General features: G+C 32.4%; 4 protein-coding genes across 11 annotated transcripts in view; 2 read left to right on the top strand and 2 right to left on the bottom strand.

Moving 5' to 3' along the window:
• The window catches only part of cuedc1a (CUE domain containing 1a), a 529,149-nt gene that overhangs the window by 306,457 nt on the left and 202,284 nt on the right, over nt 1-20,408 (bottom strand). The gene's annotated exons all lie outside the window — the stretch shown is intronic.
• The window catches only part of nf1b (neurofibromin 1b), a 130,584-nt gene that overhangs the window by 39,618 nt on the left and 70,558 nt on the right, over nt 1-20,408 (bottom strand). The window lies entirely within an intron of this gene.
• Nucleotides 2,124-8,155, top strand: LOC101886660 (uncharacterized). Of its 2 annotated transcripts, none has more exons than XM_087271227.1 (2): nt 2,124-2,338; nt 6,699-8,155. In XM_087271227.1, exon 2 carries the CDS (start codon nt 6,703-6,705, stop codon nt 7,504-7,506), a length of 804 nt encoding a protein of 267 aa, XP_087127353.1. In that variant the 5' UTR covers nt 2,124-2,338; nt 6,699-6,702; the 3' UTR covers nt 7,507-8,155. The 2 variants fall into 2 exon arrangements, with proteins under 2 accessions (XP_087127353.1, XP_087127354.1); XM_087271228.1 differs by lacking the exon at nt 2,124-2,338 and adding an exon at nt 3,941-3,960 and having other exon boundaries at nt 5,353-8,155.
• Nucleotides 10,580-19,083, top strand: LOC141376436 (uncharacterized). 2 transcript variants are annotated; one of them, XM_087271183.1, is made up of 3 exons: nt 10,585-10,757; nt 12,604-14,311; nt 14,789-19,083. In XM_087271183.1, exons 2-3 carry the CDS (start codon nt 12,628-12,630, stop codon nt 17,713-17,715), a joined length of 4,611 nt encoding a protein of 1,536 aa, XP_087127309.1. In that variant the 5' UTR covers nt 10,585-10,757; nt 12,604-12,627; the 3' UTR covers nt 17,716-19,083. The 2 variants fall into 2 exon arrangements, with proteins under 2 accessions (XP_087127308.1, XP_087127309.1); XM_087271182.1 differs by having other exon boundaries at nt 10,580-10,757; nt 12,604-19,083.

Raw genomic sequence — 20,408 nt, 5'->3', positions numbered from 1 at the left:
CACACGTTAAAAACAAAAGGAGTATTAAATGTCTTAATAAAACATGATTTTATAGACAGTTTTAAAAAATTGTGTGCACATGTATGAATAAAAATAAATATATTTCTAGCTTTTGTAAACCTTGCTTTGCCTTCAGATCGCTTACAATAGTTTTTAAAATCACTCTGAAAAAAAGCCATTACAAAATTAGCGCTTATTAACGGCAGCTGTTACATATGCTAGGTGATGAGATCTGTCCTCTGTAGGCAAGTTTGTCTCATTTCAAAATGCTCAGTTTGGCCTGTGTGGACTTCAAAGGACTCACCTTGGAAGTCTGCACCCTTTAGAGGATGGAGCCTCTGAAATGAGACAGCTATTAAATAAAAAAATGTAAGCACTTTATAATTAAAGCCCTTCACGAGACCTTTAATAAATATTTTAAATGATCGCTTTCCCAGTACTGGGTTGTGGCTGGAAGGACATCTGCTCTGTAAAACACAAGCCAAAATAGTTGTTGGTTCATTCCGCAGTGGTGACCCCTGATAAATAAGGGACTAAGCCAAAGGAAAATGAATGAATTTTTGCATAATAAACAAGTAATTGAATTGGCTAATTTCAAATAAAAATCCTTTACTTAAAACTTAAAATTGGCATTCAATTGAGGTGGGTTTGGACTAATGTTCATGCAGGTAATGGAAGATGAAACCACATTTGCAGAATAAACTGTGATGGAATGAACATTACACCCCCATGACTAATTAGCTGTCTCTATAGTGCTTGCTTTATTTACTGTTGATTACTAGGTTACCAATACTACAGTTAACTGCTCTAACAACTTGATGGAAGCAAATTTAGGATATACACTCACCGGCCACTTTATTAGGTACACCTGTCCAACTGTTCATTTCTAATCAACACAAACTTCTAATCAGCCAATCGCATGACAGCAACTCAATGGATTTAGGCGTGTAGAAGACGATCTGCTGCAGTTCAAACCGAGCATCAGAATGGAGAAGAAAAAAAAAAGGACAATAAAGATTTGAAAAATGTTGCCTGGTCTGATGAGTTTCTGCTGCGACATTCGGATGGTAGGGTCAGAATTTGGAGTGAACAACATGAAAGTATGAATCCATCCTGTCTTGTACCAACAGTTCAGGATGGTGGTGGTGTAATGGTGCAAAGGATATTATCTTGGCAAACTTTGGGCCCATTATTAACAACTGAGCATGGTGTCAACGCCACAGCCTACCTGAGTATTGTTGCTGACCCTGTCCATCCCTTTATGAATGTCTATGAATATTCTGATATTTAAAAGATTCACTTCACATTAAGATAGTAAACCTGACTTGTAAAACTGAAAGATGGGCATACAAACCCACCGACAGCAGCTTTTACTAGATTGAACTTGAAAGAGGAAGTCTCTCAACACAAACTCTAATGTTGGCTTAACAAAGCCTCATTGCGTGTAAGCCCTAAAGGTTGATTCGTGTGCATTCAGACCATGACTCACTGTGTCACGCAAATGAACTGCTCATTTTTTCAACTTGTCAATTAGAAATCCGAAAGATTTTTCCTTTTAAAGCAGACTGGTGATTTGTATTATATAAAGTTGCAGTAAAACTACACAGATGAAGCAGTCCTCTGTTGATCGGAACAGCACACGTTATTCAGCCAACAATAGAAATCTTTTTTTTAGCATTTTGCTTCCCTGTAAAGAGTGATGAACAAACCATTTTGCATATGTGGAGAAAGTGGTTGCATCTGATGTTTCGGTATAGATTTTCATGTTTTGTTTTAAGGATAACATCAAAAGGGAACATAAAGTGTGGAACAAAGTGTTTAAAGTATGTCCCTTTTTCTGAAATGAAAAACAATCTGAAGCTTCTCTTCAAGTCAAAGACATAAGCCCTGTTTGTGATCCATTAAACCACTCAATTTCAATGATTATATGCCATTATATTAACTGAACAAATTGTAAAACATGTTAAAAATCACCCACATTGGGGATCACGATTACCAAAGGAGAGAAAAAATGCTGTTAAATGTTATTTCCGCATTTGACTTGCTCCTAAATAGATGCGACAAAAGCCACATGATGACTCTAGCCATGCAGCGGTTAATGTGCATGTCTAATATAAGAGTCCAAGCAGAAGTGAAAGAGCAGGCAGGAAACTCATCGCTGGTTAATGAGTGTGCGCACACCTGCAGCTTCAAAATTACCATGTCTCAAAAAGGCGCACATTAATAGTGTGCTCTCTCTCCCTCTCGTGCGCACACACACACACACTGACTCGTGCACAGATTATTCAAGCCTGTTCAGATAAGACAACTTCAGAACATCCAGTAACCAATCAAAAGGGTAAGAAACCATTTACTTGATATTTTATTAATCATTTTATTAATTAATTAAGCTCCAAAGCTCCTCATTTTTTATATTTCAGTCACTTTAATAAGTTATAAATGTATTACAACTTAAACAAGTGTATGCAATTATATATAGTTCCTTACAAAAATTGGATGGATAAGACACTGTACTTGCATTTTAATAAACAGTAAGGTTATATCAAGTATTTTTATATTTTTACACATACAGTTGAAGTCCAAATTATTAGCCCTCCTGCATGTGAATATTTCCCAATTGATGGTTAACAGAGTAAGGAATTTTTCACAGTATTTCCTATAATATTTTTTTCTTCTAGAGAAAGTCTTATTTGTTTTATTTAAAAACAAAAGCAGTTTTTAATTTAAAAAATATATTTTAAGGTCAATATTATTAGCCCCCTTAAGTAGTATTTTTTCTCGATTGTCTAAAGAACAAACCACTGTTATACAATGATTTTCTTAATTACCCTAACTTGCCCAATTAATCAAGTGAAGCCTTTAAATGTCACTTGAAAAAATCTAGTGAAATTAAAAAATTGTTACCAATAGCGAAGGATATTATTTGTAGAAAAATATTATTAAAATGTAATGTGACACCGTTGATTGAATTTGAATGTGAGATTTCTTGAAGTGATTTTGCAATAAATAATTCAAGTATATGGGTCAATGGAAATTGAGTGCATCAAATACAAGTAAAATATTTAAATCAATTTTGTAAAAATAGAATAAAAATGGACAGATCATAAATGAAGTTACTATTAATTAAATCAAACAACATACTTATTCTGGCTGTATGAATAATAATATAATAATATAATAATAATATAATATAATATAATATAATATAATATAATATAATATAATATAATATAATATAATATAATATAATATAATATAATATAATATAATGTACTTTTAATGTAATATATATACACAATTGAAGTCAGAATTATTTTTTTAACACATTTCTAATCATAATAGCTTTAATAGCTCATTTATAATAATAATAATAATTCCATACATTTGTATGGTGCATTTTCTGGACACTCAAAGCACACTTTACACACTATTAGGCGAATCTTCTCATCCACAACCAGAAAACCAGATTTTTTTTATATATGCCATAAAGACTGCACATAATATTTGACTAAATATTTTTAAGATACTAGTAGTATTTAGCTTTAAGTGACATTTAAAGACTTAATTAGGTTAATTAGTTCAACTAAACGGGCTAGGTAATCAGGAAAATCATTGTATAATGATGGTTTGTTCTATAGACAATCCAAAACAATATATTGCTTAAGGAGGTATAATAATTAGCCTTAAAATAGTTTTTAAAAATTAAAACCACTTTTAATCTAGCCAAAATAGAACAAATAAGACTTTCTCCAGAAGAAAAACATATTATCAGAAATACTGTGAAAAATTCTTTACTCTGTTAAACAGCATTTAATAAATATTTTGGGGAAAAAATTAACAGAAGTGCTAATAATTTTTACTGCAACCATTAGAGGTGTAACGGATCATGACACACCTGTCAAAACACATGTGACACGTAAATTAATAACTTTTTTTTTTTAGTGGATTAATTCTAAATTTGTTACGATCCCATAGAGATCACCTCCTGAGTTTTAAAACATTTAGGCTTTCCTGTAAATTACAATGATGATGGAAGAAGTTGTGGTTCTTTAGTTATTAAAAGGTACTTTCTGTCACTGTTTAGCCTGCATTAATGCATTCAGTGTAAGCTGCACAATTAATCATAAGAAGATCAGGATCTAAATTCAAACACCCACGCAGCAAATGATAAATGATTAGGATTTGAATGTTTATTAATCCTTTGATGCGCTGCATTTAAATCAGCGTTTGTTTGAGAGAAATTCATTTTTTACACTTTTCAGTTAGTTACAAAGTTAAATACAACCAAATAACACAAAAATACTGGGATAACAGTGTATATAGGTCAGATATAAACATTGATGTTTATGGTAAAGATTAAAAGCAACGTTTAATGCAACTTGACGCTGTTGAACGTTCTAGCAATTACATTATTTAACCAATAGGTGGCGAACATCAAAAATGCCACTGAATAATTCTTCAAAAGTTATACATCTAGTAATTAACATGATGTTTTAATAGTGTATTACTAAATATTTAAATGAAAATACGAGTAAAAATAAATATGTGTTGTACAAGATTATAATGTTAGATTTGTACATTTAGCGTTGTCAGCAACAGTAGCAAACAGTAGCATTTTATTTTTTTCATTCAGCTGATTATTTCTTGGTTTTTATTTTTATTCAAATTACAGGTAATAAGTTCTGTTTGTTAAACCCAAAAGTTTCATGCTGAGCTGTTGTTGTAATAAATGGAAAGCAAATTACATTTTTCTTCTCCCCTTCACAGCTGACCCGAAAAATCGTCCAATCCTTAATTAAAAAAGCTATAATCGGATCTGAACCGTGAAATTTTTGATCCATTACACCTCTAGTATCAAAAAAGTACAGGTCAGGAAAAGTATGTTGTTTGATTTTAATTTGTGCTTAATGGCAATTATTGATAAAAAAACATTGATAAACTGTATTATATCTTAAATGCTTAAAATGTCTTACTGACATATGGCAAACCGAATGGCTTAACGAACAACATCAAAAAAGTATACAAATTTAAAGTTGCAATTAAATTGTATTTTGCAGTTTAGTGCACAAATAGTCTTTTAGTGTGTCATCAAATGGTTCTTCTTCAAAATATGCCTGACAAAATGAATTGCATTTTTATATGTATACAGTTTTATATATATGAAATATATATACTGATTCGCCCTCCTGTGAAATTTTTATTTCTTTTTCAAATATTTCCCAAATGATATTTAACAGAGCAAGGAAATTTTCACAGTTTTTCATATAATATTTTTTCTTCTGGAGAAAGTCTTAATTGTTTTATTTCGACTAGAATAAAAGCAGTTTCTATTTTTTTAAAAACCATTTTAAGGTCAAAATTATAAGCCCCCCCTTAGCAATTTGTTTTCTTTTTTCGATAGTCTACAGAACAAACCATCATTATAAAATGACTTGCCTATTAATCCTAACCTGCATGGTTAACCTAATTAAAAAAGCCTTTAAAGTGCACTTTAAGCTGAATAGTAGTATCTAAAATATCTGTTTTAAATCAATTTTGTAAAATCAAATAAAAATGGTCAGAATATAAATGAAGTAATGCTCTGTTTCCATTAAACAACATACTTATTTTGGTCTGTATAGATCATAATGTAGCAAACAAACAAGGTTTAAGGCTAGTCAAGATTAAATTGCATGTTTGAGCTCTCAACTCTAAATAACTTGCAGTGAGATATCTTAAAATGCGTCAGTGTCATTTTTATGTCTCCAGGTGCACACCAGTAATAGATTATCCTATGGCCAGTTTATAAATTTGGCTTAAATGGTCTAATTTATCGAAGGCCTAGTCCTGGCTTAATCTAAGCGCTGTTTGTAAAACTGGGCCTTAATGTACTATATATATACAGTTGAAGTCTGAATTATAAGCCCTCCTAAATTATTACCAACCCTGTATAGAATATTTTTTAACACATTTCCAAACATAAGTTTTAATATCTTTAAAAAAAATTCTAAGAACTGATTTTTTTTTTTTTTTTTTTTGTAGTTAATGGTGATCATTAATCCAATGAACTGTATTATTTTTTAAATGCCTAAAAATGTCTTGCTGACAAATGGATAAAACCTAATACCTTGATGAACATCGACATAGTATACAAATTTAAAATGGCAATTAACTTGGCTTTTTCTTCTGGAGAAAGTCTTTTTTGTTTTATTTTGGCAAGAATAAAAGCAGTTTTTAATATTTTTATAATCATTTTAAGGTCAATATTATCAGCCCCTCTTAAGCAATATTTTCTGTATCTACAGAACAAACAAATATTATTACCTTCTTAAGCATTTTTTGGTTGTCTACTGAACAAACCATCATTATACAATAACTTGCCAAATAACCTAGTTAAGCCTTTAAATGTCAATTTAAGCTGAATACTAGAATCTTGAAAAAAATATCTAGTAAAATATTATTTACTGTCATCAAGTCAAAGATAAAATAAATGAGTTATTAGAAATGAGTTTTTAAAACTATTATGATTAGAAATGTGTTGAAAAAATCATCCTTCAGTTAAAAAGAAATTGGGGAAAATATACAAGGGGGCTAATAATTCTGACATCAACTATACAGAGAGAAATTTTAGTGGGGGACTTCAACCCATATGTGGCTTATATGTGTCAAGCTTTAAAGAAAATAATATATTGTAACAAAACCTCTTTTTTATGTTGCAGAACCATGATAAGTCTCAAAACGCTGTGTCTTTTGTACTTTGCTTTGCTCGTTGGACTGACACATGCTGAGGAATCAACCACATTAGCAAACAATGATACAAAAGCTCAGGATTCAACCACCATAAAAAACGAGGCTGCAAATCCTCAGGACGCAAACAACACAGCAACCAATGATACAATTACTCAAGGCAGAAATAACCCAGACCTCAATATTACAACAAATGATACTGAAAGAAAAAATAACCAAACTACTTCCAACCTTCAAACTGAGTACATATCACCATTATCATCATCACCATCATCAGCATCCTCTCCAAAATCTACAGGTCCACCTCCAGTCTGTACACCAGCCACTACTAAATCCCCAGAATATCAGTGTATTTTCTCTCTACCATCTGGAGAGAAACTGCACCTGATTGTGGCTGTTCTCATAGTGGGCTGTTTGGTGTTGCTGATGACCACACTTATGTGCGCCTGCCAGGTTTGTCACCTGAAGGGACTCATCTCTGGTCTCCACTCCCGACATGACAACATTGACCTTCATGCTATAAGAGAGAAGACCGAAACGCGACAGAAGAACGAAGATCGAGTGGACAGACATCCCACCGAGACCTGTCTCCTGCTTTCGGAGGTCACCGCGGGACAAGAGCAGAGTAAAGAGCATGAAGTGAAGATCGAGGAGGTTGAGGAGATGGAGCAGATTGGCACTGAGATGCCTGTAATAGACCCGAATGGAGATGTCAACCAGGAAAATAGTATCGTGCCTGAGGAAAAACAATCAGAAAGCTCTGACAAGCCAGAGGTGTAAAAAGGTCATCGTTTAGTCAACTTCATGTCGTTCCAGAGCCGTAAGACTCTCGTTCTTCTTCACGACTCGAATATTGATTCTAAAAGGTGTCAGCATTTCTACTGAAAGACTAACTCTACCCAAAACTCTGATAGTTCAAAATGTCTGTTTAATAAATTATTTATTAATGGGATTTCTTATTAGTCACACATCACCAAGATGGCCAGTCTTCCTGAGGGTCAAGTTTATTTTTTGTACAAAATTACATTAAACTTTAATAATTTTAAAAGAATTTTAAAAAATGAAAAATATATAAATAAATTAGCGGATTAAATAAATAAAATTAATTAACTAATTAATTAATAAAACCAAATAAAGGAAAATTAAATTAAACTAAAATAAATGAAATTAAATATAAATAAAATTCAATGAAATTAAAAAACAAACCCCCCAAATTCTTTGACTGAAAAAATCAAAATCCACAACACTCCATATCATGAACGGATTTTTTTATGACATTACATTAAATTTCAATAATTAAAAATGAATAAATAAATTTGTTAATTGAACAAACAAACAAATAAATAAATAAATAAAATACAAGATTCTTTCAAAACATCAATATCAAGTTTACATTCACCGTCAAAAAAGTGAAAATAAATCTGTATGAAATTCCATTAAATTTAAATAATTAAAAATAAATAAAAAGAAATAATAAATTAGTTAATTGAATAAATATATTATTTAATAAATACCTAAATAAATACAAGGTTCTTCCAAAACATCAAAATTAAGTTTACAAAGAATAAATCAGAATGAAATTACATTAAATTTAATTATTAATAAAATAATAAATAAATAAATTAGTTAATTTAATAAATAAATCGTGGATAACGTCGCCTCACAGCAAGAAGGTCGCTGGTTCGAGCCCCGGCTGGGTCAGTTGTCATTTCTGTGTTGAGTTTGCATGTTCTCCCCTTTGACATGGGTTTCCTCCGGGTGCTCCGGTTTCCCCCACAGTCCGAACACACACACTAGGTGAATTGTGTGAGCTAAATTGGCCGTAGTGTATGTGTGTGAATGTAAGAGTGTATGGATGTTTCCCAGTGATGGGTTGCAGCTGGAAGGGCATCCGCTGTGTAAAACATACGCTGGATAAGTTGGCGGTTCATTCCGCTGTGGCGAGCCCTGATTAATAAAGGAACTAAGCCGAAAAGAAAATGAAATTAAAATAAAATTTCAAAACATCAAAATCAAGTTCACGTATGAATCAAGCAGTCTTCTGAAGAAAGCCAGTCACTCTACATCATGAACAGATTTTTATGCAATCTTTCATGACCATCAATTTATTGGTGCAGTAATGCAAACATATCACCATTTGTTTTATATGAAAATTGGTCTTCGATGAGAATCACACTGCGACGCTGTGGCGCAGTAGGTAGTGCTGTCGCCTCACAGCAGGAAGGTCGCTGGTTCGAGCCTCGGCTGGGTCAGTTGGCGTTTCTGTGTGGAGTTTGCATGTTCTCCCTGCGTTCGTGTGGGTTTCCCCCACAGTCCAAAGACATGCGGTTCAGGAATTGCGTAAGCTAAATTGTCTGTAGTGTATGAGTGTGAATGAGTGTGTGTGGATGTTTCCCAGGAATGGGTTGCAGCTGGAAGGGCCATTCATTCATTCCGCTGTTCATTCCCCGGATTAATAAAGGGACTAAGCCGAAAAGAAAATGAATGAATGAATGAGAATCATTTTAAAACAGCCAATAAGAGGTTACTGTAGGTCAGCATACACTCATTTGCCCCTCAAAACACAGAAATCTTTAATAAAATGTAATAAATGTTATGTAATTGAATTAAAATTGATGAATTTGGTTCACTGAAGAATGCATACAGTAGTACACAAACTAACATTACCAAAAACAATATCTGTCCACCCGATCAATGTATAATTTGCACACTGACATTACCCATGTTTCCAGATATCTATTTTTATGCACATTTATGTATTTTAACCATTTAAGGAACATAGCATTGAAGGTATGCATTTTATCAGTTGTGGCTTTCCCTGGGAAACAAACCCACAACCTTGGCATTGCCGGGTCCATGCCCTACTAGTTTAGCTACTTTTATTAACATTTAGACACTGATCAGTGAACATAAATTGAAACTCAACCAATCCTAAAATGTGCTGGTATGACAGGCAAGAATCTCATTGCTTCTCTTACATCTTAAAAGCATTAGATCTATGTGAAAAAAATGTTCAATTAAAATATTTTTGACTCGTATGGATTTGACTTTTGATATCTTTATTATAATGAGGTGCCAGAGTTTTGGGTGATTTTTTCTTTTACTCTTTTTCTTTTAATGATGACCGAATTGCAAAAGCCAAACTACTGTCAAACAACTCCCCCTAGTGTTCCTAAAACCTTCACGTGCTTAAGCTTTGACTGCTATCTTCAGCACAAGACTTCATCTTACATATGGTTAAAACAAAATAACGTAAAATGAGACTAAATAAGCAAATAATACAGCAAATAAGCATGTCACTGTTGTCAGCATAATTTTCCTACATTGTATGCAATTACATTTTTCTACAGCCAAATGTGTGCATTTTTTTGTTATTGTTTGTAATTTTAATGACTATATTCATGTTTTGATTACACTGCAAACATGTTTTTCTTTTATTTGTCTATGCATCCTTAAGATATAGAAACAAAATATATGTTTTACTAGTTTTTTTGAAGAACTGATCTATTTGGGTTTATTTAAAAATATTTTAAAAACTAAAATAAAATGTGTATATACAGTATTTGTTATTGTTTATTTGTTAAAAATCAATTCATCCAATGTTGTTTCTCAAGTAAACTTATTTTGAGCATGCTGAGACGTTCTTATACAAAAGAAATCCATTGTGTGTCATTGTGTTTTTAAAGAAATAAAACCTTTTTATCTATGTCAAGCACAGTTTCTCATCTGAATCTGTAAATATTAAAATAAATAAATAAACAAACTAAAAAAAGAAGACCAATTGAATCCATACAGTAGTTTGGTTCTGCAGCATCACACCATCGTGAGAATATACATCATTTCACAGTCCCTCACACCCAATATTTCTGCTATTCATACACACACTTAAGGCGTGATCTGGTGCAGTATATTCTCAGTCTTTATAAATAGAAATGCAGGGGAAAATAAAGCACAGCTGATGGACGGATCGCCTCATCTGACTTTAGGACTTTGACCTTTGTGATGGTTAACACTGGACCAACTCTGCAATGGTAAGATCAATTTTTCAGAGAAATTTTAAGCTATAATGTAATTAGGAAAAACATTTTAGCAAAAAAAAAAAAAGCAATAAAATCAATAACAGAAGTATTATAGTAGTATTATATATATATATATATATATATATATATATATATATATATATATATATATATATATATATATATATATATATATATATATATATATATATATATATATATAAACATGTAAAATAACATACTAAATATTTAATTTAATAAGTAGTACACTCTGAACAAAACCCAATTCTGGATGTAATAGAGACTAAAAAAACTCCTAAGCTTATTTTTTTCAATTAAATTAATAAAACCAAATTTATTCCACAATTTGGGTTAGTCCAACTTTAACTCAATTTGGGTTGAAATAACCTGGCATTATCTAGAGTGCATGATAAGAACTAATTTAGTTTAATATAATATTTTATAATAAATATTAAAATTTTACAGTAGTCATTAAAAACATTGGTCACAAATGGAAATGAATGAACAAAGAAAACTCATCACAATATTTATGGGAAGCAATATTTTATATAAAAAGTAAACACTTCAGAAGATCAAATATCAAAGTAAAAAATATTAAAGTTTAATATAATATTTAATAATAAATATTTAAATTATACATTAGTAATTAAAAACAAAGTGGTATTTAATAAAGATAATTCAATGACTATTTTGGAGAAACTATATTTTATATGAAATGTAGACACTTCAGAAGATCAAATATTAAAGAAAATATATAAAAGTTTAATATTTAATTTAATAATATTTATTAAAAATTATACAGTAGTAATTAATAAAAAAGTTGTATTAAATAAACAAAGATAAATCAGTGACAATATTTTGGATAAAAAAACACTTCAAAACACTTTAGAAGATCAAATATTAAAGTAAATAGATGTTAAAGTTTAATATAATATTTAATAGTAAATATTTTAAGTATAAAGTAATAATTAAAAATACAGTGGTATCAAATGAACAAAAATAATTCAATGACAATATTTTGGAGAAACAATATTTTATATAAAAAATGAACACTTCAAGTGTCAAATCAATTAAAGAGATCAAATATTAAAGTGAAACTTAAAATGTAATATAATATTTAATAATATTTATTTTAATTATACAGTAGTAATTAACAACAAAGTGGTATCAAATTAACATGAACGAAAAAAAGATCATTTAATGAATATATTTTGGAGAAACAAGATTTTATATAAAATGAAAACACTTTTAAGATCAAATATTAGAGCATTGAAAGTTTGCATTTGGAGCAAAACAAATACTGTTGGATACTGTTGTTGTTTTTGTTTTTTAGTACAAAGGTTTTAATCCTATTTATATGTTGAATACTGTATAATTCTCCATAATAATATATTGTTGATTCATAAACTGTATAATTTTAGTATGGGGTCATTTGAATAAATAAAGTTATAGTATATCAACTGTATTTATTCAAGGGCAATATAAAACTGTATAATATAACACTGTACAATTATCCATTATAGTTTATTGCCAATTTATAAAGTGTTTAATAGTAGTATAAATGGTGGTTTGAATGAACAAAGTTAAAGTATTTAACCCTGTATTTATTCAGGGACAATATAATACTGTATAATACTGCATAATAGAATACTGTATAATTATCCATAATAATATATTGTTGATTCAATAAACTGTATAATAGTAGTATAAATGGCCATTTAAATTAAAAAAGTTCTAATATTTCAACTGTATTTCTTTCAGTGACAATATTTCATGCATTAAAAACACAACTGATTACTAAAAGTATACTTTATAAGCTTTTCTTCTCTCTTCACAGTGTTAAAACATCAAAAACTAAAGCATGGAGCTTCTCAGACCTCATTTTTGCATTTTACTCTTAGCCATAATGCTGTCACTGAGCATCTCTTCAACCACAAACTCTGACCCCACCAGCTCAGAAACACGAGACTGGAAGGGTGGAGAAGGTGTGAAAAGGTCACGAGTGAGAAGGCAGAACTTACCAGACACATTAGGTTTACCAGAAAAGACCTACGCTTTCTATTTTTTGTGGAGGCTTCTAAGTGAAGCGTATGATGCTACAAACAGAACATCAGCAATGCCTGCAACAAATGAGACCACTGCTCTGAAATATTTCCACACTGTCACATTACCACCACACTCGCCAAAAACTGCTCAATCTGAAGGGTCACAACTAGTCCAACAATCAGAGAACCAGACAACTCTAGAAACCGGTAAAGTTACAGAGCAAAATGTACTGGATTACACAGCATTTAAGATAAAAATCCCAACTAAAACAGCAGAGGAACCTTTAACTAATAATCAAGAACAAATCAACCATTTTAATGATATTGCTGATAGAAATGACACCAATACAGTCGTGGGGTTTTTCGCCACTATTTCATCATCACCAGAATCGCAAAACATGACTGATTTAGGAGATACTCAACTAGATGAACAATCAACAAACCCTAAATGGGACAAATATGAACCAGAAGAACCCCCTTCAACCACCTTTGATAACCAAATAGACTATTTTGAGAATGTCGATGTTAAAAATGACTCTAGTACAGCTGTGGAGTTTTTCTCAGGTAATTCATCAACTTCAGACTCACAAAACTCAACTGAATTATGGAATACTCTACCAGCTGAAGAATCAACCATGCCGGAATGGAAAACTCCAGAACCCGGTCAAGTTACAGAGCCATATATCCCTCAAGTTCCAGAGCAACATGTCCATACTTCCATAACATCTGAAATAAAAATTACAACCAAAACAGCAGAGGAACCTTTAACAAATAATCATGAACAAATCAACCATTTTAATGATTTTACTAATACAAATGACTCTAGTACAGCTGTTGAGTTCCTATTCACTAATTCATCATCACCAGAATCGCAAAACATGACTGAATTAGGAGATACTCAACTAGATGAACAATCAACAAACCCTGAACGTGAAAAATATAAACCACAAAGACCACCTTCAACCACTGTTTATAAACAATTAGACTCTTCTGATAATTTTACTGGTACAAATGACTCTACAGGTGTGGAGTTTTTCTCAATTAATTCCTCAACACCAGCCGCACAAAACACCACTGAATTATGGAATACTCTACCAGCTGAAGGATCATGGATCCCTGAACAGAAAACTCCAAAACCCAGTCAAGATATAGAGCCATATATCCCTCAAGTTACAGAGCCACATGTCCTTGATTCCATAACATCTGAAATGAAAAGTCCAACCAAAACCACAGATGAACCTTTAGTTACTAATCATGACCAAATCAACCCTTTTGATAATACTGCTGATACAAATGACTCTAGTACAGTTGTGGGGGTTTTCACCACTATTTCATCATCACCAGAATCACAGAACATGACTGAATTAAGAGATACTCAACTAGATGAACAACCAACAAACCCTGAACGGGAAAAATATAAACCAGAAAGACCACCTCCAACCACTGTTTATAACCAATTAGACTCTTCTAATAATTTTACTGATACAAATGACTCTACAGGTGTGGAGTTTTTCTCAGGTAACTGCTCAAAACCAGTCTTACAAAACTCAACTGAATTATGGAAAACTCTACCAGCTGAAGAATCAACCATCCCTGAATGGAAAACTCCAGAACCCAATCAAGATACAGAGCAACATGTCCCTCAAGTTCCAGAGCAACATGTCCTTGATTCCATATCTTCTGAAATAAAAATTACAACCAAAACAGCACAGAAACCTTTAACTAACAATCGTGAACAAATCAACTATTTGGATGGTATTGCTGATACAAATGACTCTAGTACATTTGTGGGGGTTTTCGCCACTAATTCATCATCACCAGAATTTCAGAACATGACTGAATTACTAGATACTCAACTAAATGAACAACCAACAAACCCTAAACGTGAAAAATATAAACCACAAAGACCACCTTCAACCACTGTTTATAAACAAATGGTCTCTTCTGATAATTTTACTGATACAAATGACTCTACAGGTGTGGAGTGGTTCTCAGATAACTCTTCAACACCAGACACACAAAACACCACTGAATTATGGAATACTCTACGAGCTAAAGAATCAACCATCCCTGAATGGAAAACTGCAGAACCGAGTCAAGCTATAGAGCCATATATCCCTCAAGTTACAAAGCCACATGTCCTTGATTCCATAACATCAGAAATGGAAAGTCCAACCAAAACCACAGATGAACCTTTAGTTACTAATCATGAACAAATCAAACCTTTTGATAATATTGCTGGTACAAATGACTCTACAGCTGTTGAGTTTGTATTCACTAATTCATCAACACCAGATTCGCAAAACATGACTGAATTAGGAGATACTCAACCAGATGAACAAACGACAAATCCTAAATGGGAAAAAAATAAACCAGAAGAACAAACTTCCACCAACTTTAATGAACAATGGGACTCTTTTGCAAAGTTCAATGTTACAAAAGACTCTAGTACAGCTGTGGAGTTCTTCTCAGCTAATTCCTCAACACCAGACACACAAAACTCAACTGAATTATGGAATACTCTACAAGCTGAAGAATCAACAATTCCTGAATGGAAAACTCCAGAACCCAGTCAAGATATAGAGCAACTTATCCATCAAATTCCAGAGCAAAATGTCCTTGATTCCACAATATCTGAAATAAAAATTACAACCAAAACAGCACAGAAACCTTTATCTAACAATCATGAACAAATCAACCATTTTGATAATACTGCTGATACAAATGACTCTAGTACAGTCGTGGGGGTTTTCACCACTATTTCATCATCACCAGAATCACAGAACATGACTGAATTAAGAGATACTCAACTAGATGAACAACCAACAAACCCTGAACATGAAAAATATAAACCAGAAAGACCACCTTCAACCACTGTTTATAACCAATTAGACTCTTCTGATAATTTTACTGACACAAATGACTCTACAGGTGTGGAGTGGTTCTCAGAAAATTCCTCAACACCAGACACACAAAACACCACTGAATTATGGAATACTCTACCAGCTGAAGGATCATGGATCCCTGAACAGAAAACTCCAAAACCCAGTCAAGATATAGAGCCATATATCCCTCAAGTTACAGAGCCACATGTCCTTGATTATATAACATTTGAAACGAAAAGTCCAACCAAAACAGCAAAGGAACCTTTAACTAATAATCATGAACACACCAACCATTTGGATGATTTTGCTGTTACAAATTACACCAACACAGTCGTGGGGGTTTTTGCCACTATTTCATCATCACCTGAATTGCAGAACATGACTGAATTGGCAGATACTCAACTAGATGAACAATCAACAAGCCCTGAACGTATAAAATATGAATCAGAAGATCCATCTTCATTCACCATTAATGAACAAATGGACTTTTTTGATAATTTTACTGGTACAAATGACACTACAGATGTGGAGTTTTTCTCATTTAATTCCTCAACACCAGACACACAAAACACCACTGGATTATGGAATACTCTACCAGCTGAAGAATCAACAATCCCTGAACAGAAAACTCCAGAACCCAGTCAAGTTACAGAGCAACATGTCCGTAATTCCACAATATCTGAAACGAAAGGTCCAGCCAAAACCGCAGAGGGACCTTTTACTACTAATCATGAACAAATCAACAATTTTGATAATATCACTGATACAAATAACTCTAGTACAGCTGTTGAGTTTATATTCACTAAATCATCATCAACAGAAATGCAGAACATGACTGCATTGGCAGATGAACAATCAACAAACTCTAAACGTGAAAAATATGAAACAGAAAAAACACCTTCAACCACCTTTCATGAACAAATCAACTCTTTTGATAAGTTTGCTGATACAATTGACTCTACAGGTGTGGAGATAATTCCAGATAATTCCTTAACACCACAAAACCCAACTGAATTATGGAATACTCTACCAGCTGAAGAATCAACCATCTCTGAACCGAAAACTCCAAAACCCAGTCAAGAGCAATATATCTCTCAAGTTACAGAGCGATTTATCTTTGATACCACAACCACTGAAATGAAAAGTCCAACCAAAACAGCAGAGGAACCTTTAACTAAAAATCAAGAACAAATCAACAATTTGGATGATATTGCTGCTACAAATGACACCAATACAGTCATGGGGTATATCGCCACTATTTCATCATCACCAGTAGTGCAAAACATGACTGATTTAGGAGATACTCAACAATATGAACAATCAACAAACTCTAAATGGGACAAATATGAACCAGTGGACGCATTAACCCAACCTTCCTCCATAGAAAAGCTCACATCGACAATACATCCGAATCCAAAATCTTCAAAACAACATATCAGTACATTAGTTTCACAGGAATCTTCCTCAATAAAACCACCCCATTTACACCCCCCTGAAACAGTACAGCTTCAACCAGATTCAAATGAAAAGCCTACAGCAGATGTACCTCCAAAGGAAAGTTACACCAACAACAATCTAATGGACAAAAAGACACAAAGCACGACTAGCCGCACAACTCGTATATCTACAGCTAAACTAAAAACACAAACTCCTTTACGCAAGTCAGTTGTTTCTGCAGATAACATGGAAACCAGCAGAGGGTTTTTTGTATTGCTTTTCACACTGGGATGCCTTGTTTTGCTGATAACAGCACTCTTGATTCTTGTAGCATGGAGAAGATGGAAGATCCGGCACTGGATGAACAACATGTGGGTGGCCGATCCCCGTTTTTTGGAGGGAACATATCACTCTTTGCTGCAAACCAGCAGTCCACAGACTGCAATAGAGATGAAGAGAGTGAAAACCCAAAAGAAAAGGCCGGAAAGTAGTGAAATAGTTCCTGAGAGCGTCGCCCTGCAGTCAGAACATGCAGATGAGGATTTTAGTGAACATCATGCAAGGCCACTCTCTTATACGTGACGGCTTTTTTAACTAAACAAATTGTGAATTAACAAATTCGCCAGACTCCTCAGTGAGTCACAAACTTTGAGAAAACACCTGCAGGTCTTAAGACATGCAAAACTTAACTTTACATGACTTGAATGAACAAATAAGATGTAATGTTACTTTATATAGAAATTGTGTGTTTATAATACTGTGCTTTTATTCAAGTGTTTCTAATTAAATGATATTTTTGGCCTCTATTTTTAGTAGTTACAACCTGATGCTTTGAAATATTAGTCTATGACTCACAATGGAAATTAGTTTATATGAAAAACCATGAAAGATCAAGTATGAAAAGCCCAATTTTGGCGCCTGCATGAAATTAAATTTACAAAATGTATATTATGTACACTGAAAGCATATTAAATGCAAGTGAAGTGTCTACTTTGTTTCTAATAGCTTTTGTAATTCGAATAAAAATGTCAAAATATGAATATAATAATGTAAAAGTAACATAATTATGTAAAAAAAATCTGTAAACTCATTCTGAGCTGTTCTTATTACAACATATAACAGATTAAGTAGTTATACTAAATGTCATACTATTTTAAAGGATTAAAACATGTTGGCGACAAATAGCTTGGTTTGAAGCAGAGTGGTATAAAAATGTAAATTGACAATTTGTAATATTTTTGAGGAATGTTTTTTTTTTTTGGATTATTTTGGATGATTCTTAATCTTTTAAATACACTATGAAAAGATTCTTCAATATAAACTATTGCTACACTGAATGACAAATGTTGTGCATGCCTATAGTTTGTAAATCACTGTAATGTACAAGAGTAATTTTTGCTCAGAGAAAAACAGGGTTTCTGCAGGTTTCATCAAGTCAAATTTAAGACTTTAATTAAATTATGAATAAAAATTTAGACTTATACAGTACAGGGCTAAACACTGAACCAAAGAAATTGGGGGAAAAACTTGTAGTTATTGCTTAACCACATATTTTAATGTCAACACAAGACTCAAGTTGTATACACTTTTTTTTGTCAACAATGTTTCTTATTTTTATTTCTTTTTTTAACTGAAAAGTTTAACATTGTTAAAAATATAATTATTATGATGAAAACTACATGAATAATAAAAAATATATATTAGTTTTATTTTGGTCGAAATGAATTGAGTATATTCAACCTAATATTCAACATCCTATTTAACCGAATACATTTCTGTTCTAAAACCTTATATAAAAAAAGTTGTGCCTTTTAGAAATATTATGTACACTCACACTTACTTCTGTAAACAATTGTTGTGTAAATGGAAGATTATGTAAATGGATATATTGCTGTTATTATTATGAGGAATTGTGTAATTGTTTTAATAAAATTAAGAGAATTTGCTGCATGTAAATGTCTAACAGCTGTTGTAAAATAAACATCTATTTGTAATGAATAAAACTATATATATATATATATATATATATATATATATATATATATTTTAGGGATGTAACGGTATCAGAATTTTATGGTATGGTAATACCTTGGTGTGAATGGCACGGTATGGTATTTATTGAGTAATTTACAGGAAAACAAAACTAATGAAAAGACTCGAAAAAAGTGCCAAAAGTACTTATTTACCTTAGCACTGAACATATCAATGACATACAAATTAGCCATCTATCTGTAAGTTTTGAAACAGGAACTTCAATTTTTCAATTTTAATAACAAAAAACTATAAAACCATGAAGAAAAAATAAAGTTTAAATTTAGTATTGTTGAAAACTCATCACGTTCAACATTTAATCACTCACTCACTTGGATAGAGACGGGTTTTGTTTTTTTTAAAGAAAAATTATCACATAAATTTAATCTGGTAAAAGTTGGGATCTCTGGCCATTTACAATGTCCCCTGCAACAGAAAAAAAACCCCCTCTTATTTGGAACTGAGGTTTCTGGGACAGAGAGATATGATTTAGCCAAGGTTGACAGCAGTGGGTAACGTTGTGCATTGTCTTTCCACCACTTGAGAGGACAAGCTATGAGTGAGATAGAGGTCTCTTCACGGTACAAGTCAATGTCTGCATCAATCTGAACAGTGTGCTGTGTTCTACAGTCCCCATGACTGTTATTAGTCGTATTCCCCGACTTATATTTCACCACAGTCTGGCAGTGCCTGCATAACGTTTTTTTCTTTCACCTTTTCTCCTTTTTCGTATCTTTTTAAAAAGAAACCGAAATACTTCCACACATCTGATTTAAAACCCGCTTTAGGTTCACACACTCCATTTACGCATTACTAGATCTGTAGTGACAACAGACTTTTATTGAGTCATGCGCCTACGGTAATATTGAAAAAAAATTACTATTGCGGTATGACGGTATTTACAATATTGTTACATCCCTAACTTATATATATATATATATATATATATATACACACACACACACACACACACACACACACACACATATATATATATATATATGTATATCTGTAACCCACCAGTCCTACTGCACCCAACCCGGTCAGAGCCGAAATCGAACCAGCGATTCTTTGCATGGGAGTCGGTTGCTCTAACAAGGAAGCTAAAGTCCATGGCATCTAGCATCTGTCGCTAGAGCATCTTTTGAGGTCAGAGGAGTGAGGTTTACCTGCATAGCACTTCGCCAGCTGGCCTCCATTACATGTATATATTTGAAAAATATTTAGATGGATTGTTGGTGATT

This window comes from Danio rerio, chromosome 10, assembly GCF_052040795.2.
Source record: "Danio rerio strain M-AB ecotype USA chromosome 10, GRCz13ab, whole genome shotgun sequence".
Lineage (NCBI taxonomy): Eukaryota > Metazoa > Chordata > Actinopteri > Cypriniformes > Danionidae > Danio > Danio rerio.
The sequence above is the reverse complement of the archived record's forward strand: the minus strand, read 5'-3'. Positions and strand labels throughout refer to the sequence as shown.

What these genes read in the sequence shown, in the direction of transcription:
- LOC101886660 (XM_087271228.1), top strand. Translation starts at nt 6,640, where the DNA reads ATGTGTCAAGCTTTAAAGAAAATAATATATTGTAACAAAACCTCTTTT.
- LOC141376436 (XM_087271182.1), top strand. Translation starts at nt 12,628, where the DNA reads ATGGAGCTTCTCAGACCTCATTTTTGCATTTTACTCTTAGCCATAATG.